The 26,765-nt window shown below is 41.7% G+C and overlaps 1 protein-coding gene across 1 annotated transcript in view; it reads right to left on the bottom strand.

The window, feature by feature from the left end:
• Positions 1 to 26,765, bottom strand: part of CCDC125 (coiled-coil domain containing 125) — a 197,381-nt gene that overhangs the window by 108,994 nt on the left and 61,622 nt on the right. Inside the window, 1 exon segment of the mRNA XM_053701455.1 lies at positions 12,670 to 12,752. Coding sequence (XP_053557430.1) covers positions 12,670 to 12,752 — 83 coding nt within the window.

Here is a 26,765-nt window from a genome sequence, read left to right as displayed (position 1 = left end):
AAAAGGCTTGGATTTATTCCAACTTGAAGAAGCTTTCCAATTGGAACCAGAGTCTTTAGGGGAAGGATTGGTTTTCTGTTCCTTATTCTGTCGAAAAAGAACGAAAACGATTAGAAGCTTTAGATTTACCCTTAGATCTTATATCCTGAGGCAAAACAACTCCCTTCCCCCCAGTGATAGTTGAAATAATTGAATCAAACTGGAAACCAAATAACTTGTTACCTTGGAAAGAAAGAGATAGCAATCTAGACTTAGATACCATGTCAGCATTCCAAGATTTGAGCCATAAAGCTCTTCTAGCTAAAATAGCTAAAGACATAGATTTAACATCAATTTTGAGGATATCAAAAATATCACAGAAAAAATGATTAGCATGTTGAAGCAAACGAACAATGCTAGACAAATCAGGATCTGTTTCCGGTTGCGCTAAACTAACCAACCAAAAGATTAATGCAGCCGCAACATCAGCCATAGAAATGGCAGGCCTGAGAATATAGCCAGTATATACAGTATATATAAGCTTTCCTTAGATAAGATTCAAGTTTCCTATCTAAAGGATCTTTAAAAGTAGTACTGTCTTCCATAGGAATAGTAGTACGTTTGGCAAGAGTAGAAACAGCCCCATCAACTTTGGGGACTGTTTACCAAAACTCTAATCTAGCCGCTGGCAAAGGGTACAACTTTTTAAACCTAGAAGAAGGAATGAAAAGTACCAGGCTTAATCCATTCCTTAGCAATCATATCAGAAATAGCATCAGGAACTGGAAAAACCTCAGGAGTAACAACAAGAGGTTTATAAACAGAATTTAAACGTTTACTAGTTTTGATATCAAGAGGACTAGACTCCTCAATATCCAAAGTAACCAACACTTCTTTTAACAAGGAACGAATATATTCAATCTTGAAAAGATAAGTAGATTTGTCAGTGTCAATGTCTGAGGTAGGATCTTCTGAATCAGAGAGATCCTCATCCGAGGAGGATAGTTCAGTATGTTGTCGGCCATTAGAAATTTCATAAATTTTATGAGAAGTTTTAAAAGACCTTTTACGTTTATTAGAAGGTGGAATAGCAGACAAAGGGTATCGATAAAAGAGAGAAAGTTGGCGCTAGGGGTCCCTAAATGCCAAGTACAAGGGGGTTCCCCAATCAAAACCCCTATGAGGTAAAGGTAAATAAGTAGAGGAAGTACTGGCGCTACTAAGCTAGGGGGAGTCTATAATGAAGACATATGTCTGAAATGGGAGATTAAATTCTAAAATATGAGTGCACAAATAAATGAGTATTTAAATAAACTGGCTGATAAGTCTATGGAAATAATAAAAGCAGTGTATAACTATACAATATAGTGGAGAATGATCAATATGAAAATATTATATAAAGATATACAATCTGAATGTAGATGAATATCTGTAAAGTTGGAACATTAAGGACTAGCTTGGAGAAAGCAGATTACAATAATGTCCAGCAAAGTGTAGATAGGCGATTTCACATAAATCTGTAAGCATATAAACACTTCTAAAAAAGTGGTGTGAATATGTAAATACACTAAAAAGATAATTACCAAATGCTCCTATGATTAACTAATGACCGAAATAAAAGATACAATTTATTAGCATTTAATACACAATGAAGTCTAAAATCTATAGTCTGGACATCCAGAACAGTTGCTAAAAATAATTAATATCGATATGGAACCCCCAATAAAAAAAGTGCACTATATTCAATTTCAAATCAAGGAGGGTAAAATGTTATTAAAAGTACCTGAGTAGGGGGGCGGAGCCTGCAGCATAACTAGCAGGACGTGTGGAGACTGAGCTCTGCTTACAAAAGGGGTATTTTAGCCTCTCTAGCCGACTATACCTAGCGAAATTGCACACAAACCATCTGGGGCAACTAGTAAGACTATCCGGAGCTGCTCCCTGCCCGACTTTTTAATTAATTTTGACCGCAAAATTAGGCCGCCCACGAGAACCGGACCGTCTTCCAGGAAAGACAGCGGCTGCGGCCTACACCGGCACTCGATACTAGGCCTAAAGACATAAAAGTACACCCGGCAGTAACAAGTCACCTTGCAAGCTCACCGGATCAATAATAACCCTGGAAGAGGGGGAAAGCACTGTCTGGAATCTCCTTTTTACCAGCTTGGCAGATTCAGTGACCCCAGCAGCATCCCACGTGGCAGTCTGTAAGTAGAGAGTTGCTTGCTGCAGTTATAAGGGACACATAGACTGTGACTATTGGATCCAACTAAACACATATTATATTACCTTCTTCTGAGATACAGAGTATAAGTACTAGCTCACATAGACTTTTCTAAAGCAGTTTCATAGTTCTATATTAACCCTACATATCCTGGATACCTCTGAAATTTACTGCGGCTCACTTCTCCCTCCTACTTACTCTCAGTTCCTCAGAAGCCTGTAACAACAGAATTTTCAGAACTTACTTGTTACAATAAGAGTCTGGTACTACTCACTAATTTTAATATCTGCACCCTTCACTAGTCCCCCCCTCCCTTTCCTGCAGGAGCAGAGTGCCTGTGGGTCATACCCCCCGACCTTGTACCGACTTCGCCAACAGGAGGCATATCCCCGGGGGGGGGGGGACAGTGTCTCTAGGAGGTTCTGCCCTATTAACTACTATCTCCTCACTCTGAAATCTTTAAAATTGAAGAAAACCCCACTTTAGGCCACCACTTGTTAAAGTATCACTCTAAGCTGGCTCTAATCCTAAACTGGTCGGTCCATATGGCTCACAGTATGCACTAGGAGACAGGGGTCCTTAGGGCCGAGGCATAAAATGGAAAATAAAGGAATGTGATCTAAGAAATTAGTCCTGTAAATCTCACTGAGAGATCTCTGCCCTTTTATATCACTTTGTACTGGTGTATTTCTACTGAACCCCCATTATCTCTATCATGCCACAAGGTTCTAGAAGGAAAACCGCTAACCCCTCTGAATATAGGAAGTCAGTGGCAGACCACTTTAAAGCCAAACCTACTGTGGAAAAACCTACAACCGAACCTAACACCCCACAACAACTGCTGGGGAGCGGCCCTGATATGGCGGAAGCTGCTGGAATTGAGAGTAGTATCTCTGACTCTGTGGCCTCGGATATTGTCACTACCCTTAATCAGAGGATGAATTCTCTCCAAGATTCCCTTACCAAAGCTATCAAGAGCTCCACGGCAGATCTCAGGCGAGATATTGGCGTCATCAGCGAACGCATTGATGTCCTGGAAAAAAAACAGGAGGACCTAACAGTTGAGCAGGGAAACTTGGCTAATCACTCACAAGTCCTAGTCGACATGCTAGACACAGTCGAAGCCAAGATGGCTGATATGGAAGACCGTTCCCGCAGGAACAACTTAAGATTTAGAGGTGTCCCTGAAGAGATCACTCCAACTGACCTCGGCAAGTACCTTCTTGAGCTGTGCGAAATACTCCATCCTCCAGGATTTCCCAACGAGACCCTGATAGACAGAGCACACAGGCTCCCCAGAGGGAGGAATGTCTCAGCAGAGAAACCAAGGGATGTGATCGCCAGATTCCACTATTTCACATATAAAGAACAAATCCTTAGAGCCATGTTTCTACGCCCCACTTTACCTACCAGATTTGACACTATACAAATATTTCCAGACTTGTCTCAATATACGATACAAAAGAGAGGCACATTCCATGACAAAGGCATTGAGACAGATGGGAATTAAGTATAGGTGGGGATACCCCACTAAGCTACTGATTCAAAAAGATGGCCGATTCTACACAGCGGATACCCCAGACAAGGGTCATCTCCTTCTAAAGGGATGGACTAAGATCCCCAACCAAACTAGAGAGAACAGCTCCCCTACACCTAAAGATACGGAACTCAGCACCACCTCCTCCTCTATTCTAAGATCAACAGTATTTGAATGGAGACCTCTTGCTCAGAGAAGTACCCCCTCTAAGAGACAGAACTTAGCACCACAACAACTATCATCAGATAGGGCAGAAGATTCCTCGGGAGATGATGACTGATAAGTATATCTTTCACTACTAAATGTTTTTTGTTATAATGTTTTGCAGGGGGGATGTTTTTTTTTTTCTAATCCCTGGTTTTGTAGCTGTGATGAAAGGGGAAATGTTACACAGCAGAACTAGAGACACTTGAGAGTCTGTTCCATGGACATGTTCACGTTCTAAGAGACTGTTTGCCTTAGTTATCATGTTCCCGACTTGGCTCTAATTGTGAAAATACTTGAGTTGTATATATTTTCCTTGCAATGTTTAGGTTTATCTTTTAGCGTCTCTGTTACCTGTTGCAAATATTAGTAAACCCCATATGGAAGGTATAAACGGGGAATAGTTACAGGGTCATGGACACATAATAAGAGACTCTTCACCTTAGTTTTCATTAACCTGTTTTGCTGTTGACAACGAGAACACTTAAGTTTAGTCCCACTCAGGGTTATGTTACAGGGCCATAGACATACTATAATAGAGACTTTTTGTCCTGGCCATCGCAACCCCAATTCAGCACTAACAATGCAAATGCTTGAATTATATATTGTTGTTGCAAACTCTATGATAACCTACTACCGTCTTTGCTGCCTGCTATAAACACTAATGACCCTCACATAGAGGATATGTACAGGGAAATGCTACTGAGCCATAGACATGAGATGTGAGACCCATAATCCCAGTTATTTTTGTCCTAACCTGTTGTTAACAATGAAAATGCTCGAATCTTTTGTCTCTCTTGCAGTGTCTACAGTTATTATTTGTTATTCTTGATGTTGATTGCATACGCTGTTTATCATTGCTTACAAGACCTATGTTTATTTTATGTTATGTATGTCTAGAGAATTGAATTTGATTGCATACACTGTTTATCATTGCTTACAAGGCCTATGTTTATTTTATGTTATTTATGTCTAGAGAACTGAATCAGATAATTCCTGACCAATCTGACTGTTTCTACAAGCGACAAGACACGACTCACTTCGTTCGAGAATACCCATCTTACCCCAGGGCCTCAACTGACATACCCCATCCCCTAGACACTTATTCTCACTGTATTAGATCTCAGCTCACAGAATCCTGTATACACATTCAAACCTAGCACACGCTTACTAGGTACTAACAGGGACACAAACACAATTGAACACGAGACTGGTTATGCTAGTATAGCTAGGATAAGAAGGGAATGTTTAACCCCAGTTAAGGAGTCTTGCTAGGCCTTATCTAGAATGAGCAAGCTCGTTTATCTTCGTTAATGCCTGCAGAGCTGAGATCAGTAGCGCTTAACAGAATAGCATAGTTAAACAGATAATAAGTCATGACTCACTAGGTTCTAGGGCGCCTGCTATGCGACAAATCCTGAATATGTCTGACAAAAGGACCCTGCTAACTCCTCTCTAGTTCTTTATTGTTTATATTAGTTAATTATTAATCAGATATGCCGGTTTTTGCACTTGTGAGTATAGATTAGCCTAATAGTCAATGGACATCAACATACAAGGTCTTGGACTTGAACAGAAACGTCTGATCCAGACAATTACGAAACCATAGCATGCTAAATTGTGTTTGGAAAATTCTTGTTATGTACAGTGAGGCTCTTGAGATCACACTGATATTATGCCAACTTATCTCGCATTTATTTTTGAAAAAAAAAACTGTTGTGATTAGATAATGTTTTTACAAGACCATCAGGACAGCACACTGATCTACCTAATACCCAACCTCTTTCTCATTGACATTTATACTCCCAATCATTTACAGTTAAACCCTATGCAAAACCACCCTTCCTTCTCTCCTCATGACTCGAATGATGACACTAATTTACATAGTTACATCTCGACAGACATACATAGAATAGACCCTATCTATTCGAGACGTGAAACACCTTACGGTTTCCACCCCCCCCCCCCCCTGCCTACAGACTTTGCCTCGGCCTGGACCCCACCTCCCTTTCCTATTTTTTCTTTTTCCTCTGGACACCAGTTAATACGGTCGTCGGACTGTATCTCTCTACCCCCCCCCAAGGGTAACACCATAGCTTACCGAAAGTAAGCAAAAGAACACAGATTCAATCGCACCCAATAAGTGACCTATTATTCATATCTGCATAACTGATAAACGGATAACAACCACCAAACCACACTGATTACAAATCTTAGACCACTAGCAACGACTCTTTGACCTTCCTCTTCCTCTCCCCCCACCCTTTGGAATTTTTTTTTTTTTTTTAGCAATGAACCATGGTCTCAAATTTTTCTCCCTTAATACAAAGGGACTTAACTCGCCAGCGAAGCGAAGCATGGTACAATCTTACTTAAGGAAGCTTCAAAGTGATGTATCCTTCTTACAGGAGACGCATTGGGCTTCAACTAACACTCCAGCTCTGAAATCTAAACACCTCCCAGTAGTCCTTAACTCGAACTACCATGAAAAAACCAGAGGTGTCTCAATCTGTATTAGCGCAAGAGTTGCATTTCAACCACTACACATAGAGACGGACCCGGAAGGGAGGTTTCTTTTAGTGGTTTGCAAACTCAATTCACACCTCTATACTCTAGTAAACTTGTACGCCCCTAATCAAGGTCAGATACCTTTCCTACGCACAATGCTGCATTTTATAAATGGCCTGAAACAAGGCACATTGATATTAGGAGGGGATTTTAATTTAGTTTGGGACCCCTATACAGACAAAAAAATCCCGAAAGATAAAGTTTTGGACAGCTACTCTAGGTCTACAGCTCCTAAATTTCAAAACCTAATATACCAGTCTGAGCTCTATGACGTGTGGAGGGCATGCCATCCAGAATCACGAGATTACACGTACTTTTCTCCCCCTCACCGGTCATACTCGAGACTAGACTACTTCTTTGTTGACTCCTGGTCTATGAACAACATCACAAACTAATATATGCAGCTGTCCGTGGTCAGACCACGACGTTGTCACAATGTCTATTGACATGGAGAGATCTGTATTGGTTAGGCCGGCATGGAGGCTCCCGAAATTTCTGTGGGAAGACACCTCTTTTGTCACAGAACTGGTTGACAAGGTTGAGGAATTTTTAGACACTAACAGACCTAACCAGACTTCGCATCAAATCAGGTGGGCAGCCTTAAAGGCGTATATCAGGGGATTTTGTATTGCAAAGGCATCGAATATTAAAAAAAAATGGGGGGCCCCATTAGGCAAGCTAACCTGCGACCTACGGGCGAAAGAAAGACAAAATAAGCTAACACCTACAGCTAGCCTATCCACCGAGATTTTGAATTTAAAATCACAGATTAAGAACCTGGAAGTGGAAAAATTTAAGCAAGCCCTTTCGAGATTCAAAATGGTTATGTACTCAAAAAGCAATAAAGCGGGCTCGATGCTGGCAAATAAACTGAAACAAAGACTAGCTAGCTCCCGAATACCGTACCTCGTCCTTAAGGGACAAAAAGTACATGCCCCTGAAGACATAGGGAAGGCTTTTGCCGACTTTTATGAACGCCTGTACAACATGGACTATCACGAGACACCTAAAGCGACGTCTCCCCTTGCCATCTCCTCCTTTTTGGAGAAACTAGGCCTACCCAAACTCTCAGAGGAAGACAAAGATAAGCTAATCGAACCTATCACTGAGATGGAACTTGGACTGGCAATTAAACAGTTAAAGACTGATAAAGCCCCGGGCCCTGATGGGTTCCTGGGACAACTGTATAAAAAATGACAGGCACAACTCAAACCCGTACTCTGTCACGCGTACAACGAAATCAGATCTGAAGGACAGATACTAAAAGAATATCTTGAAGCAACTATAGTCGCGATTCCAAAGCCGGGTAAAGACCCGTCTCTTTGTGGCAATTTTCGTCCCATTTCGCTTATTAATGTAGACACAAAATTATACTCTAAAATTCTCGCGGACAGACTGTCTCCCCTGCTACCAGGGTTAATTGATACAGACCAGGTTGGCTTTGTGAAAGGCCAGCAGGGACCAGACAATACGAGACGATTGATATCTATCTTTTCTGAGGCGAAGAGACGGGACATCCCCCTTCTGGCCCTGTCATTAGACGCCGAAAAGGCGTTTGACAGGGTCAGATGGGAATATATGTGGAGAGTCTTGGACACGTTTGGTTTCCCACCCGAAGCCATAACCATGATTAGAGTTTTGTACTCTAACCCAAGTGCCAGAGTGAGAGGGTTGGGCTTTTGCTCTCCCCCCTTTGATATTTCTAATGGAACCAGACAGGGCTGCCCATTATCCCCCTTGCTATTTGCCCTGGTCATGGAACCACTGGCGGAATTGATTCGAATGTCGGCTGCTATTGAGGGAATACCGGTAGGCTCATGTCAGGAAAAGATTGCACTGTATGCAGACGACGTCACTCTCTTTCTCACGAACCCCCAAAGTTCAGTTCCGGCAGTCTTTACTGCCCTAGAACAGTTTAGCCTTCTGAGCTACTACAAGATAAATGTTTCAAAAACAGAGGCATATAGTATCAACATACCTGATGACCAACTCCTGACCCTACGTGAAACGTATGACTTTCACTGGTCCGCAACGTCTATCAAACACCTAGGTGTCCACTTAAGCGCAGACCTAGATATCATCCTCTCTCTAAACTTTGATGCCCTCATCATTGAACTACAGTCTTTAACGCACAGATGGGATTTCAGGGAGATCTCCTGGATGGGACGTATAGCCACGGTGAAAATGTCACTACTTCCTAAGGCGCTGTACCTATTTCGATGTATCCCACTGAACATCCCGCACGGCACATTACAACAAATCCACCGAATTTTCTCTAAATATGTATGGGGGAAAAAGACGCCTCGGATTGGCTACAAAACCATGCAGAGAGAGTTCTCTAGAGGTGGAGTAGCTTTTCCAAACATATTTCTTTACTATGAGGCCGCCAGACTATCACATATCACGGCCTGGGGCCCGACTAGAGAGAAACCGAAATGGTTTAAAATAGAGGAACTACACCTACCTGAGGGCCTGGACTTGCCAAGTGTTCTCTGGGTCCATAGACACAAGCAACTGGTAGATAGGGCTCCTAACCCCATAGTACAACAAAATGTCAAAATGTGGCATGAACTTCGACATCATACAGAGATTGCCCCACACCCCTCACCGATTCACCAGATGAGGGGTCTTCTCTGGGATCTACCGAGTATTCATCTTGAATTTTGGATACAACACAATATGGACACGGTGGACCATTGGTTTTCAAATGGCAAGCTTATGACAGTCCATCAAGTACTCGACTCACTAAGTAGTTCTCCTTTATGGCTCTACTTTGAATGCTGCAGGGTACTCGGCTTACTTCGCTCCTGGAAATTTGGAATTCAGAACCTCAGGCCCCATTCTAAATGGGAAGAAAGATGGCTACTTGAGTTGGGGACATTGAAACCCCTCACATTCCACTACAAAGCCATGCTACAGGATCATTCAGAGGGCCTCCCGAGCCAAATCAAAATGTGGTGCAAGGAATTAGTCTTAAACATATCAGACATGGAACTGAAAGCGGCGATCGAACTGACAAAAAAAACCATTCATTGCATAACGATTTTCGAAAGTTATATGAAACTAATGCTACAATGGTACAGAATACCCACCAAATTGTCGAAAATGTTTCCTAATGTATCTCCAGATTGCTGGAGACTATGTGGAGGGGAAGGCTCCAACTCTCATGTGTGGTGGTCATGCCCAAAGATAAAAGATCTATGGAAAGATGTTGAGACACTCCTACATTCTATGAATCTGACTATACAACTGACACCAAGGGTCGCCCTCTTCCATATCCTAGATACAGCTCTCCCCAAATGTAGCAAGCAACTGGTGATCTATGTTATGGCAGCCACTAAACTCTGTATTGCTAGAGCCTGGAAACAGGTTACCTCACCCACAATCTCGGAAGTTTGTGAAGTGATACAATACTTGGCCAACATGGAGAAATTTGCATATAGCTCGCTAGAACGAATGGAGGATTACTGGGCAATTTGGGATGACTGGATCCAGATTCAGTAGACCTGAATAGACCTACATGCCACTGTTCCTCCCCCTAGGCAATTGAGCCAGGGGACATTGCATGCAGGTAGTTTAACCCTTTTTTTTTTTATCCCTTACATCCCCATTACCATTACCACGCTCTTTATCCTATTCCCCCCCACCCTATATCCCCTCTCACCTGGACTTCCCCACCCCCTCCCATGAGATGACTCCTTCCCTATCTACCCTATGACCTATCCCTCACACACAACACCACTGAATGACCATGCTGAACCAGAGACCGTCATGATAATTGAGAATTGTGGTTATATTTGTCACTTACAACCTTTTTATTAAGATATTGGAGTTCTGCTCCACTATCCGAGACCCCTATGTACATTGAAGATATTTCACATCGAATGAATAGAAGTATACATGTTGCTTATAATGTATATGGACGTATATCACTCAGTAATATGCCTAATTGCTATATGTTAAACCTATGTACTTGTTTTGATGTGTTTGTGGAAAGTAATTTATTTCCTTGGTTAATTGACTGTATGTACTTTTGGTTTTCAATAAAGAAAAAATTTAAAATTTAAAAAAAAAAAAAAAAAAAAAAAAGTACCTGAGTAAACCTCTCACTCTACGTCTAGAGTGGGGAATATTAAGCTGTATTACTCTGTAATAGATCCACTCTCATTATATGGGGCAATTGATGCCTAGGACGGTGTATATTATGTAGCGTGGGTAAATGGGAGCCGCTTAAGTAAAGTAGCTGGAATAAGTTGAATCACTGTGAGCATTTGGTAATTATCTTTTTAGTGTATTTACATATTCACATCACTTTTTTAGGAGTGTTTATTTATATGCTTACATATTTATATAAAATCACCTATCCACACTTTGCTGGACATTATTGTAATCTGCTTTCTCCGAGCTAGTCCTTAATGTTCCAACTTTACAGCAATTCATCTACATTCAGATTGTATGTCTTTATATAATATTTTCATATTGATCATTCTCCACTATATTGTATAGTTATACACTGCTTTTATTATTTCCATAGACTTATCAGCCAGTTGATTTAAATACTCCTTTATTTGTACACTCATATTTTAGAATTTAATCTCATATTTCAGACATATGTCTTCATTATAGACTCCCCTAGTTTAGGAATAGCAGACAAAGCCTTCTGTATCGCATCAGCAATACAATTTTTCATATCAACAGGGATATTGTGTACATTATATGTTGAAGGAACAACAGAAACTGTACTATTACTGATGGAAACGTTTTCTGCATGCAAAAGCTTATCATAACAACTTACCTACTACAGCTGGAGATATAATCTCAGCTAATTTACAACAGATACACTTAGCTTCAGTAGAACTGTGATCAGGCAGCAGGGTTTCAACAGTTGCTTCTGAGACAGGATCAGATTGAGGCATCTTGCAAATGTAAAAGAAAAAACAACATTAAAGCAAAATGTACAAAATTTCCTTATATGGCAGTTTCAGGAATGGGAAAAATGCAAACAGTATAGCCCTCTGAACATATAGAAGGCAAGAGGCATATAGGAAGTGGGGTGAAAAATAAACTACATTTCTTGGCACCAAGTATGACGCACGGCGCAAAAGGAAGTTGAAATTTATTTTGGAGCCAACAACATCCGGAAATGACGCGACTCGCGTCATAATAGACGCAACCTCAAGCAAGGAAACCTGGCGTCAACTAAGACGCCAGAAATTATGAACTTGCGTCATCAAAGACGTACCTTCGCTCCAAAAAAATTCTTGCGCCAAGAATGACAATAAATAACAGCATTTTGTGACCTTGCGCGTCTAATTTTGCCCGCGAAATTTAAAGAAAAACAGTCCATTTGAAAAAAAGGACTATACCCCAGGTAAGAAAAATAACTTCCTAAAACATGCTTCCCAAACTGAAACTGACAGTCTGCAAAAGGAAATATACATAGACCTGACTCATGGCAAATATAAGTAAAATACATATATTTAAAACTTTATATTAATAAATAAAGAGCCAAACCATAGCTGAGAGTGTCTTAAATAATGAAAACATACTTAATGAAAGACACCCATCCACATATAGCAGATAGCCAAACCAGTACTGAAAAAGTATCAGCAGAGGCAATGGTATATAAAAGTATATCGTCGATCTGAAAAGGGAGGTAGGAGATAAATCCCTACGACCGATAACAGAGAACCTTTGAAAAGATTTACCGTGAGGAAAACTATAAAATCAATAGGCGATACTCCCTTCACATCCCTCTGACAAACACTGTATTCTGAGAGGAATTGGGCTTCAAAATGCTGATCAGCGATTATAATAGAAAAAATCGTAGAAATCAAGTACAAACTTACTTCACCACCTCCATAGGAGGCAACGTTTGTAAAACTGAATTGTGGGTGTGGTGAGGGGTGTATTTATAGGCATTATCACTAGCTTATGGACTCTTGCCAATTACATGAAAGAAATAAAGGTAACAGCAAAGAATGTAAGTAACACATTGTCTGTCCACTGCATTAAGAAACATTGTCTAAACTTTAGCTATGTAAATATTAGTATAACAAGCCTACAACACTGTGTGCTACTGAACTAAACCAATACTGTGTAATGAGTATTACTCAACCCGCGCAAACTAAACAACAAAAATACATAATGAACTTACTCGTGTTCTCCGATTTAAGAGACTTAACTTCACTTGTCCGTAATTCCAAAGTTTCTTTGAGAGCTACATTTTCACAAAAAACTCTTTAAAAAAAAAAAAAAAAAAGAGAGAGAATATTACTGTCAGTGTGTGTTATATATACACATTTAATAAATCTCATAAATTTGCAATATATATCATAAAACAGGAAACTCGAATGCAGAAAGATCTCACATCACAGATAGCAGGATGTTGGCCAACACATTTTTTGCATATAATAAAGCTGAAAATGTTAATATACTGTATTTTTAAAATAAAGAATATTTAATTCCTCCTAATGTAAACGGGAGAATAAGTATTGGAAAATTCCAATAATACATTAATATTGTATTTAATTATAAAACATGTAACAGCATTGTTGAATAATGTTGGATTTTTGAGAGAAAAAAACATAATTTATGCTTACCTGATAAATTCCTTTCTTCTGTAGTGTGATCAGTCCACGGGTCATCATTACTTCTGGGATATTACTCCTCCCCAACAGGAAGTGCAAGAGGATTCACCCAGCAGAGCTGCATATAGCTCCTCCCCTCTACGTCACTCCCAGTCATTCGACCAAGGACCAACGAGAAAGGAAAAGCCAAGGGTGAAGTGGTGACTGGAGTATAAATTAAAAAATATTTACCTGCCTTAAAAACAGGGCGGGCCGTGGACTGATCACACTACAGAAGAAAGGAATTTATCAGGTAAGCATAAATTATGTTTTCTTCTGTTAAGTGTGATCAGTCCACGGGTCATCATTACTTCTGGGATACCAATACCAAAGCAAAAGTACACGGATGACGGGAGGGATAGGCAGGCTCTTTATACAGAAGGAACCACTGCCTGAAGAACCTTTCTCCCAAAAATAGCCTCCGATGAAGCAAAAGTGTCAAATTTGTAAAATTTGGAAAAAGTATGAAGCGAAGACCAAGTTGCAGCCTTGCAAATCTGTTCAACAGAGGCCTCATTCTTGAAGGCCCAAGTGGAAGCCACAGCTCTAGTAGAATGAGCTGTAATTCTTTCAGGAGGCTGCTGTCCAGCAGTCTCATAAGCTAAACGAATTATGCTACGAAGCCAAAAAGAAAGAGAGGTAGCGGAAGTTTTTTGACCTCTCCTCTGCCCAGAGTAAATGACAAACAGAGAAGACGTTTGTCGAAATTCCTTAGTTGCCTGTAAGTAAAATTTTAGAGCACGGACTACATCCAGGTTGTGCAGTAGACGTTCCTTCTTTGAAGAAGGATTTGGGCATAAAGAAGGAACAACAATATCTTGATTGATATTCCTGTTAGTAACTACCTTAGGTAAGAACCCAGGTTTAGTACGCAGGACTACCTTATCCGAATGAAAAATCAAATAAGGAGAATCACAATGTAAGGCTGATAATTCAGAGACTCTTCGAGCCGAGGAAATAGCCATTAAAAATAGAACTTTCCAAGATAACAACTTTATATCAATGGAATGAAGGGGTTCAAACGGAACGCCCTGTAAAACATTAAGAACAAGGTTTAAACTCCATGGTGGAGCAACAGTTTTAAACACAGGCTTAATCCTGGCCAAAGCCTGACAAAAAGCCTGGACGTCAGGAACTTCTGACAGACGTTTGTGTAACAGAATGGACAGAGCTGAGATCTGTCCCTTTAATGAACTAGCAGATAAACCCTTTTCTAAACCTTCTTGTAGAAAAGACAATATCCTAGGAATCCTAACCTTACTCCAAGAGTAACCTTTGGATTCACACCAATATAGGTATTTACGCCATATCTTATGGTAAATCTTTCTGGTAACAGGTTTCCTAGCCTGTATTAAGGTATCAATAACTGACTCAGAAAATCCACGTCTTGATAAAATCAAGCGTTCAATTTCCAAGCAGTCAGCTTCAGAGAAGTTAGATTTTGATGTTTGAAGGGACCCTGTATCAGAAGGTCCTGTTTCAGAGGTAGAGACCAAGGTGGACAGGATGACATGTCCACCAGGTCTGCATACCAAGTCCTGCGTGGCCACGCAGGTGCTATTAGAATCACTGATGCTCTCTCTTGTTTGATTCTGGCAATCAATCGAGGAAGCAACGGGAAGGGTGGAAACACGTAAGCCATCCTGAAGTCCCAAGGTGCTGTCAGAGCATCTATCAGGACTGCTCCTGGATCCCTGGATCTGGACCCGTAACGAGGAAGCTTGGCGTTCTGTCGAGACGCCATGAGATCTATCTCTGGTTTGCCCCAACGTCGAAGTATTTGGGCAAAGACCTCCGGATGAAGTTCCCACTCCCCCGGATGAAAAGTCTGACGACTTAAGAAATCCGCCTCCCAGTTCTCCACTCCCGGGATGTGGATTGCTGACAGGTGGCAAGAGTGAGACTCTGCCCAGCAAATTATCTTTGATACTTCCATCATAGCTAGGGAGCTTCTTGTCCCTCCCTGATGGTTGATGTAAGCTACAGTCGTGATGTTGTCCGACTGAAACCTGATGAACCCCCGAGTTGTCAACTGGGGCCAAGCCAGGAGGGCATTGAGAACTGCTCTCAATTCCAGAATGTTTATTGGCAGGAGACTCTCCTCCTGACTCCATTGTCCCTGAGCCTTCAGAGAATTCCAGACGGCACCCCAACCTAGAAGGCTGGCGTCTGTTGTTACAATTGTCCAGTCTGGTCTGCTGAATGGCATCCCCCTGGACAGATGTGGCTGAGAAAGCCACCATAGAAGAGAATTTCTGGTCTCTTGATCCAGATTCAGAGAAGGGGATAAGTCTGAGTAATCCCCATTCCACTGACTTAGCATGCACAGTTGCAGTGGTCTGAGGTGTAAGCGGGCAAAGGGTACTATGTCCATTGCCGCTACCATTAAGCCGATTACCTCCATGCATTGAGCCACTGACGGGTGTTGAATGGAATGAAGGGTGCGGCAAGCACTTTGAAGTCTTGTTAGCCTGTCCTCTGTCAGGTAAATCTTCATTTCTACAGAATCTATAAGAGTCCCCAGGAAGGGAACTCTTGTGAGTGGAACGAGTGAACTTTTCTTTTCGTTCACCTTCCATCCATGTGACCTTAGAAATGCCAGCACTAACTCTGTATGAGACTTGGCAGTTTGAAAGCTTGAAGCTTGTATCAGAATGTCGTCTAGGTATGGAGCTACCGAGATTCCCCGCGGTCTTAGTACCGCCAGAAGAGCACCCAGAACCTTTGTGAAGATTCTTGGAGCTGTAGCCAATCCGAATGGAAGAGCCACAAACTGGTAATGCCTGTCTAGGAAGGCAAACCTAAGGTACCGATAATGATCTTTGTGAATCGGTATGTGAAGGTAAGCATCTTTTAAATCTACAGTGGTCATGTACTGACCCTCTTGGATCATAGGTAAAATTGTCCGAATAGTCTCCATCTTGAACGATGGAACTCTTAGGAATTTGTTTAGGATCTTTAAGTCCAGGATTGGTCTGAAAGTTCCCTCTTTTTTGGGAACCACAAACAGATTTGAGTAAAACCCCTGTCCCTGTTCCGATCGTGGAACTGGATGGATTACTCCCATTAACAAGAGCTCTTGTACGCAGCGTAGAAACGCCTCTTTCTTTGTCTGGATTGTTGACAATCTTGACAGATGAAATCTCTCTCTTGGAGGAGAGTATTTGAAGTCCAGAAGGTATCCCTGAGATATTATCTCTAGCGCCCAGGGATCCTGAACATCTCTTGCCCAAGCCTGGGCGAAGAGAGAAAGTCTGCCCCCCACTAGATCCGATCCCGGATCGGGGGCCCTCAATTCATGCTGTTTTAGGGGCAGCAGCAGGTTTCCTAGTCTGCTTGCCCTTGTTCCAGGACTGGTTAGGTTTCCAGCCTTGTCTGTAGCGAGCAACAGCTCCTTCCTGTTTTGGTGCAGAGGAAGTTGATGCTGCTCCTGCTTTGAAATTACGAAAGGAACGAAAATTAGACTGTCTAGTCTTGGCTTTGGCTTTGTCCTGAGGCAGGGCATGGCCTTTACCTCCTGTAATGTCAGCGATAATCTCTTTCAACCCGGGCCCGAATAAGGTCTGCCCTTTGAAAGGTATATTAAGCAATTTAGACTTAGAAGTAACATTAGCTGACCAGGATTTTAGCCACAGCGCCCTGCGTGCCTGAATGGCGAATCCTGAATTCTTCGCCGTAAGTTTAGTAAGATGTACTACGGCCTCCGAAATGAATGAATTAGCTAGTTTAAGGACTCTAAGCCTGTCCGTAATGTCGTCCAAAGTAGCTGAACCAATGTTCTCTTCCAGAGACTCAATCCAGAATGCCGCTGCAGCCGTGATCGGCGCAATGCATGCAAGGGGTTGCAATATAAAACCTTGTTGAACAAACATTTTCTTAAGGTAACCCTCTAACTTTTTATCCATTGGATCTGAAAAAGCACAGCTATCCTCCACCGGGATAGTGGTACGCTTAGCTAAGGTAGAAACTGCTCCCTCCACCTTAGGGACCGTTTGCCATAAGTCCCTTGAGGTGGCGTCTATTGGAAACATTTTTCTAAATATCGGAGGGGGTGAGAACGGCACACCGGGTCTATCCCACTTCTTAGTAACAATTTCAGTAAGTCTCTTAGGTATAGGAAAAACCTCAGTACTCGTCGGTACCGCAAAATATTTATCCAACCTACACATTTTCTCTGGTATTGCAACTGTGTTACAATCATTCAGAGCCGCTAACACCTCCCCTAGTAATACACGGAGGTTTTCCAGTTTAAATTTAAAATTTGAAATATCTGAATCCAGTCTGTTTGGATCAGAACCGTCACCCACAGAATGAAGTTCTCCGTCCTCATGTTCTGCCACCTGTGACGCAGTGTCTGACATGGCCCTAATATTATCAGCGCACTCTGTTCTCACCCCAGAGTGATCACGCTTACCTCTTAGTTCTGGTAATTTAGCCAAAACCTCAGTCATAACAGTAGCCATATCCTGTAATGTGATTTGTAATGGCCGCCCAGATGTACTCGGCGCTACAATATCACGCACCTCCCTCTGAGCGGGAGATGTAGGTACTGACACGTGAGGCGAGTTAGTCGGCATAACTCTCCCCTCGTTGTTTGGTGAAATTTGTTCAATTTGTACAGATTGACTTTTATTTAAAGTAGCATCAATACAGTTAGTACATAAATTTCTATTGGGCTCCACTTTGGCATTGCAACAAATGACACAGGTATCATCCTCTGAATCAGACATGTTTAACACACTAGCAATTAAACTTGCAACTTGGAAATACAATTCAATTAGAATAATATTAAAACGTACTGTGCCTTTAAGAAGCACAGAAGATCTATGACAGTTGAAAATTAATAAATTGAAACAGTTATAGCCTCAATCCTTGTAAACAACACAACTTTAGCAAAGGTTTAATCCCATTAGCAAAGATAACAAATTCTGAAAGCAGGAAACAAATTACAGAATAAACGTTTTTTATCTCAGTCAAACTATAATTCTCACAGCTCTGCTGAGAGAAATTACCTCCCTCAAAATAAGTTTTGAAGACCCCTGAGCTCTGTAGAGATGAACCGGATCATGCAGGGAATACAATGAGTTGCTGACTGAAATATTTGATGCGTAGTAAAAGCGCCAAAAAACGGCCCCTCCCCCTCACACACAGCAGTGAGGGAGAATAGAAACTGTCAGAAAACAGATTAAGCAACTGCCAAGTGGAAAAATAGTGCCCAAACATTTATTCACTCAGTACCTCAGCAAATGAAAACGATTTTACATTCCAGCAAAAACGTTAAACATAATCTCTAGTTATTAAACAGCTTTATGTATTTCTTACAGTGTAATTCTAGTGAAGTACCATTCCCCAGAATACTGAAGTGTAAAGTATACATACATGACATTATATCGGTATGGCAGGATTTTCTCATCAATTCCATTGTCAGAAAATAAAAACTGCTACATACCTCTATGCAGATTCATCTGCCCGCTGTCCCCTGATCTGAAGTTTACCTCTCCTCAGATGGCCGAGAAACAGCAATATGATCTTAACTACTCCGGCTAAAATCATAACAAAAACTCTGGTAGATTCTTCTTCAAACTCTGCCAGAGAGATAATAACACACTCCGGTGCTATTTTAAAATAACAAACTTTTGATTGAAGATATAAAACTAAGTATAATCACCATAGTCCTCTCACACATCCTATCTAGTCGTTGGGTGCAAGAGAATGACTGGGAGTGACGTAGAGGGGAGGAGCTATATGCAGCTCTGTGGGTGAATCCTCTTGCACTTCCTGTTGGGGAGGAGTAATATCCCAGAAGTAATGATGACCCGTGGACTGATCACACTTAACAGAAGAAAAAATGAAAACAAGCCATGCATTTACTTTTGATGTTGCTCTGCTATATGTTTCAGCTACAAATTAGATGTACACAAACGGAGGAATAAAACCCATGTAATTCAAACTGCAATAATCATTTTTTGTTTCTGTGCAGTGTTTATAAGGTTCCAGATTATGTATGATTATTGCCTGATAATTCTAGAAATAGTTATCAAACGTTGCAGCATTTGAGATCGTATTCTTGTCAAATGCCGCCTATTCTTCAAAGCAGCAATTGACAGCAAATTTGCAAACCACAATGTAGTAAAATGCTCCAACCTTTTGTCCTGTCTGCCACACACCTTTTACATCCTGTCACATGCTAATTTCTTTAATCAATGGCCCATTGATTTCGCAAACACAACCCCTAATAATGGAAAGTGTAGTTCAAAATGGGTACATTGCACTCTAAGAGAAATCTTACTACATCAAGGTGAGATTGAGGCAAAGCCTGCAGACAGATCATTTTAGCTTTATAATCTAAGCAATTTGTTCATATTCCTTTATTCCACTACCACTGGCAACGTTTGCACTCGTTATCCATGTGAAACAATTGAATCAAGCTACCTCATGTTGAGAAGACTGAAGGTTATTTACAAATCTTTTTATTGACTTTTTCAATTTTCACAATTCATTCAAATAAAACAACATAACTTTAAACACAATTTAAAAGGGAGGAGAATTAAAACAAAAATTCCTAGTGTGAATTTTGAATAAACACAATTTTACCTTTTGGAAGCCTGCGCTTTTTTGTTCTATCTGGCACGGACACCAGGGATCCTGTTGGAATTGTTCCTATACCAGAGATCAGTGAGCTGGGACACAGAGTTCCCTGCCTGCGTTACTCAGCACAAAGGGTGCTGCCACTCTTGTGAGTATGACCACAACACAAGACTCACACATATTTATTTGCAATCACAGTATCACACTAGGAGGCGCCCTCTATATGTGATTTTCCTTCACAGATTTCTCTTCTCGGATTCCTTTATCTTCAAGAGGAGCAGCCGTGACACAAATCTAGGATTGCATGGACTGGGACCAGCACCTAATCCGATATTGACCTGACAAAGTTGTCTGATAGACTCAGTTAAGATTTTTTTTGTGATCTAATCTGTGACACAAATATTGTGCTTTCTTAATTGTTCAGTGTCTATTATTAGACTGCATCACTATTTTTTCATTTCTATACCCTCGTACTTTTGCGCCCCCTAGAGTTGGACACGGTAGTGTCACCAGCGGTTACCATTCCATAGAATTCGAATTTGCATGTAAAAATGTAACCTTCTGCTCTTTACCTATTCTCTCATCTCAAGGGAGTGAATTATTGCACCATGCAGAATACTACATAATATTGTTTAAAAGAAAAAGAGAGGGGATAAAAGCAATTGTTAAAAATAAATTTTGCTTGTATAAAAAAACTTGGACTTACTAAATGGGAGCAATATATATTACATTGAGTTAAAGCACTGGTTTTCAAACCTGTCCTCAGGCCTCCCTAACAGGCCACATTTTGTAGATATCTTAACTAGAGCACAGGTAAAACAATCAGCTGATTAGTAAACATGGTTATTTCACCTGCTCTGATCCAAGGTAATCCAGAAAACCTGGTATGTTGGGGAGGCCTGAGGACATGTTTCAAAACCAGTGAGTTAAAGGGATAGTCTAGTCAAAATTAAACTTTTCAAGAATGTAAACATAGGAGCCGGCCCATTTTTAGTTCAGCACCTGGGTAACACTTTCTGATAGTTGTCTAAATGTATCCACCAATCAGCAAGCGCTACCCGGGTGCTGAACCAGAAATAAGCTTACATTCAAATAAAGATACTAAGAGAACGAAGACAATTTGATAATAGGAATAAATTAGAAAGCTGCTTAAAAACAGAATTTATGTTTACCTGATAAATTACTTTCTCCAACGGTGTGTCCGGTCCACGGCGTCATCCTTACTTGTGGGATATTCTCTTCCCCAACAGGAAATGGCAAAGAGCCCAGCAAAGCTGGTCACATGATCCCTCCTAGGCTCCGCCTTCCCCAGTCATTCGACCGACGTAAAGGAGGAATATTTGCATAGGAGAAACCATATGATACCGTGGTGACTGTAGTTAAAGAAAATAAATTATCAGACCTGATTAAAAAACCAGGGCGGGCCGTGGGGCGGGCACACCGTTGGAGAAAGTAATTTATCAGGTAAACATAAATTCTGTTTTCTCCAACATAGGTGTGTCCGGTCCACGGCGTCATCCTTACTTGTGGGAACCAATACCAAAGCTTTAGGACACGGATGAAGGGAGGGAGCAAATCAGGTCACCTAGATGGAAGGCACCACGGCTTGCAAAACCTTTCTCCTAAAAATAGCCTCAGAAGAAGCAAAAGTATCAAACTTGTAAAATTTAGTAAAAGTGTGCAGTGAAGACCAAGTCGCTGCCTTACATATCTGATCAACAGAAGCCTCGTTCTTGAAGGCCCATGTGGAAGCCACAGCCCTAGTGGAATGAGCTGTGATTCTTTCAGGAGGCTGCCGTCCGGCAGTCTCATAAGCCAATCTGATGATGCTTTTAATCCAAAAAGAGAGAGAGGTAGAAGTTGCTTTTTGACCTCTCCTTTTACCAGAATAAACAACAAACAAGGAAGATGTTTGTCTAAAATCCTTTGTAGCATCTAAATAGAATTTTAGAGCACGAACAACATCCAAATTGTGCAACAAACGTTCCTTCTTTGAAACTGGATTCGGACACAAAGAAGGCACGACTATCTCCTGGTTAATGTTTTTGTTAGAAACAACTTTCGGAAGAAAACCAGGTTTAGTACGTAAAACCACCTTATCTGCATGGAACACCAGATAAGGAGGAGAACACTGCAGAGCAGATAATTCTGAAACTCTTCTAGCAGAAGAAATTGCAACCAAAAACAAAACTTTCCAAGATAATAACTTAATATCAACGGAATGTAAGGGTTCAAACGGAACCCCCTGAAGAACTGAAAGAACTAAATTGAGACTCCAAGGAGGAGTCAAAGGTTTGTAAACAGGCTTGATTCTAACCAGAGCCTGAACAAAGGCTTGAACATCTGGCACAGCTGCCAGCTTTTTGTGAAGTAACACAGACAAGGCAGAAATCTGTCCCTTCAAGGAACTTGCAGATAATCCTTTCTCCAAACCTTCTTGAAGAAAGGATAGAATCTTAGGAATTTTTACCTTGTCCCAAGGGAATCCTTTAGATTCACACCAACAGATATATTTTTTCCATATTTTGTGGTAAATTTTTCTAGTTACAGGCTTTCTGGCCTGAACAAGAGTATCAATGACAGAATCTGAGAACCCTCGCTTTGATAAGATCAAGCGTTCAATCTCCAAGCAGTCAGTTGGAGTGAGACCAGATTCGGATGTTCGAACGGACCTTGAACAAGAAGGTCTCGTCTCAAAGGTAGCTTCCATGGTGGAGCCGATGACATATTCACCAGGTCTGCATACCAAGTCCTGCATGGCCACGCAGGAGCTATCAAGATCACCGATGCCCTCTCCTGATTGATCCTGGCTACCAGCCTGGGGATGAGGGGAAACGGCGGGAATACATAAGCTAGTTTGAAGGTCCAAGGTGCTACTAGTGCATCTACTAGAGTCGCCTTGGGATCCCTGGATCTGGACCCGTAGCAAGGAACCTTGAAGTTCTGACGAGAGGCCATCAGATCCATGTCTGGAATGCCCCACAATTGAGTAATTTGGGCAAAGATTTCCGGATGGAGTTCCCACTCCCCCGGATGAAATGTCTGACGACTCAGAAAATCCGCTTCCCAATTTTCCACTCCTGGGATGTGGATTAAAGACAAGTGGCAGGAGTGAGTCTCCGCCCATTGAATGATTTTGGTCACTTCTTCCATCGCCAGGGAACTCCTTGTTCCCCCCTGATGGTTGATGTACGCAACAGTCGTCATGTTGTCTGATTGAAACCGTATGAACTTGGCCTTTGCTAGCTGAGGCCAAGCCTTGAGAGCATTGAATATCGCTCTCAGTTCCAGAATATTTATCGGGAGAAGAGATTCTTCCCGAGACCAAAGACCCTGAGCTTTCAGGGGTCCCCAGACCGCGCCCCAGCCCACCAGACTGGCGTCGGTCGTGACAATGACCCACTCTGGTCTGCGGAAGCTCATCCCCTGTGACAGGTTGTCCAGGGACAGCCACCAACGGAGTGAATCTCTGGTCCTCTGATCTACTTGTATCGTCGGAGACAAGTCTGTATAGTCCCCATTCCACTGACTGAGCATGCACAGTTGTAATGGTCTTAGATGAATTTGCGCAAAAGGAACTATGTCCATTGCCGCTACCATCAAACCTATTACTTCCATGCACTGCGCTATGGAAGGAAGAGGAACAGAATGAAGTATTTGACAAGAGTTTAGAAGTTTTGATTTTCTGGCCTCTGTCAGAAAAATCCTCATTTCTAAGGAGTCTATTATTGTTCCCAAGAAGGGAACCCTTGTTGACGGAAATAGAGAACTTTTTTCTACGTTCACTTTCCACCCGTGAGATCTGAGAAAGGCCAGGACAATGTCCGTGTGAGCCTTTGCTTGAGGAAGGGACGACGCTTGAATCAGAATGTCGTCCAAGTAAGGTACTACTGCAATGCCCCTTGGTCTTAGCACCGCTAGAAGGGACCCTAGTACCTTTGTGAAAATCCTTGGAGCAGTGGCTAATCCGAACGGAAGTGCCACAAACTGGTAATGCTTGTCCAGGAATGCAAACCTTAGGAACCGATGATGTTCCTTGTGGATAGGAATATGTAGATACGCATCCTTTAAATCCACCGTGGTCATGAATTGACCTTCCTGGATGGAAGGAAGAATTGTTCGAATGGTTTCCATTTTGAACGATGGAACCTTGAGAAACTTGTTTAGGATCTTGAGATCTAAGATTGGTCTGAATGTTCCCTCTTTTTTGGGAACTACGAACAGATTGGAGTAGAACCCCATCCCTTGTTCTCCTAAAGGAACAGGATGAATCACTCCCATTTTTAACAGGTCTTCTACACAATGTAAGAATGCCTGTCTTTTTATGTGGTCTGAAGACAATTGAGACCTGTGGAACCTCCCCCTTGGGGGAAGCCCCTTGAATTCCAGAAGATAACCTTGGGAGACTATTTCTAGTGCCCAAGGATCCAGAACATCTCTTGCCCAAGCCTGAGCGAAGAGAGAGAGTCTGCCCCCCACCAGATCCGGTCCCGGATCGGGGGCCAACATCTCATGCTGTCTTGGTAGCAGTGGCAGGTTTCTTGGCCTGCTTTCCTTTGTTCCAGCCTTGCATTGGTCTCCAGGCTGGCTTGGCTTGAGAAGTATTACCCTCTTGCTTAGAGGACGTAGCACTTGGGGCTGGTCCGTTTCTGCGAAAGGGACGAAAATTAGGTTTATTTTTGGCCTTGAAAGACCTATCCTGAGGAAGGGCGTGGCCCTTGCCCCCAGTGATATCAGAGATAATCTCTTTCAAGTCAGGGCCAAACAGCGTTTTCCCCTTGAAAGGAATGTTAAGCAATTTGTTCTTGGAAGACGCATCCGCTGACCAAGATTTTAACCAAAGCGCTCTGCGCGCCACAATAGCAAAACCAGAATTTTTCGCCGCTAACCTAGCCAATTGCAAAGTGGCGTCTAGGGTGAAAGAATTAGCCAATTTGAGAGCATGAATTCTGTCCATAATCTCCTCATAAGAAGAAGAATTATTATTGAGCGCCTTTTCTAGCTCATCGAACCAGAAACACGCTGCTGTAGTGACAGGAACAATGCATGAAATTGGTTGTAGAAGGTAACCTTGCTGAACAAACATCTTTTTAAGCAAACCTTCTAATTTTTTATCCATAGGATCTTTGAAAGCACAACTATCTTCTATGGGTATAGTGGTGCGTTTGTTTAGAGTAGAAACCGCCCCCTCGACCTTGGGGACTGTCTGCCATAAGTCCTTTCTGGGGTCGACCATAGGAAACAATTTTTTAAATATGGGGGGAGGGACGAAAGGTATACCGGGCCTTTCCCATTCTTTATTTACAATGTCCGCCACCCGCTTGGGTATAGGAAAAGCTTCGGGGGGCCCCGGGACCTCTAGGAACTTGTCCATTTTACATAGTTTCTCTGGAATGACCAAATTCTCACAATCATCCAGAGTGGATAACACCTCCTTAAGCAGAGCGCGGAGATGTTCCAATTTAAATTTAAATGTAATCACATCAGGTTCAGCTTGTTGAGAAATTTTCCCTGAATCTGAAATTTCTCCCTCAGACAAAACCTTCCTGGCCCCCTCAGACTGGTGTAGGGGCCCTTCAGAACCAATATCATCAGCGTCCTCATGCTCTTCAGTATTTTCTAAAACAGAGCAGTCGCGCTTTCGCTGATAAGTGGGCATTTTGGCTAAAATGTTTTTGATAGAATTATCCATTACAGCCGTTAATTGTTGCATAGTAAGGAGTATTGGCGCGCTAGATGTACTAGGGGCCTCCTGTGTGGGCAAGACTGGTGTAGACGAAGGAGGGGATGATGCAGTACCATGCTTACTCCCCTCACTTGAGGAATCATCTTGGGCATCATTTTCTCTAAATTTTGTGTCACATAAATCACATCTATTTAAATGAGAAGGAACCTTGGCTTCCCCACATTCAGAACACAGTCTATCTGGTAGTTCAGACATGTTAAACAGGCAAAAACTTGATAACAAAGTACAAAAAACGTTTTAAAATAAACCGTTACTGTCACTTTAAATTTTAAACTGAACACACTTTATTACTGCAATTGCGAAAAAGTATGAAGGAATTGTTCAAAATTCACCAAAATTTCACCACAGTAACTTAAAGCCTTAAAAGTATTGCACACCAAATTTGGAAGCTTTAACCCTTAAAATAACGGAACCGGAGCAGTTTTTATATTTAACCCCTTTACAGTCCCTGGTATCTGCTTTGCTGAGACCCAACCAAGCCCAAAGGGGAATACGATACCAAATGACGCCTTCAGAAAGTCTTTTCTATGTATCAGAGCTCCTCACACATGCATCTGCATGTCATGCTTCTCAAAAACAAGTGCGCAATAGAGGCGCGAAAATGAGACTCTGCCTATGATTAGGGAAAGCCCCTAGAGAATAAGGTGTCCAATACAGTGCCTGCCGGTTATTTTACATAATTCCCAAGATTAAAATAATTCCTCAAGGCTATGGAGTATAAAATATGTTTATATATAAATCGATTTAGCCCAGAAAATGTCGACAGTCTTAAAAAGCCCTTGTGAAGCCCTTTTTTTCTTTCTGTAATAAAAATGGCTTACCGGATCCCATAGGGAAAATGACAGCTTCCAGCATTACATCGTCTTGTTAGAATGTGTCATACCTCAAGCAGCAAAAGTCTGCTCACTGTTCCCCCAACTGAAGTTAATTCCTCTCAACAGTCCTGTGTGGAAACAGCCATCGATTTTAGTAACGGTTGCTAAAATCATTTTCCTCTTACAAACAGAAATCTTCATCTCTTTTCTGTTTCAGAGTAAATAGTACATACCAGCACTATTTTAAAATAACAAACTCTTGATTGAATAATAAAAACTACAGTTAAACACTAAAAAACTCTAAGCCATCTCCGTGGAGATGTTGCCTGTACAACGGCAAAGAGAATGACTGGGGAAGGCGGAGCCTAGGAGGGATCATGTGACCAGCTTTGCTGGGCTCTTTGCCATTTCCTGTTGGGGAAGAGAATATCCCACAAGTAAGGATGACGCCGTGGACCGGACACACCTATGTTGG

This window comes from Bombina bombina, chromosome 2 (genome assembly GCF_027579735.1).
Source record: "Bombina bombina isolate aBomBom1 chromosome 2, aBomBom1.pri, whole genome shotgun sequence".
Lineage (NCBI taxonomy): Eukaryota > Metazoa > Chordata > Amphibia > Anura > Bombinatoridae > Bombina > Bombina bombina.
This window is presented reverse-complemented; position numbering and strand designations above follow the sequence as displayed.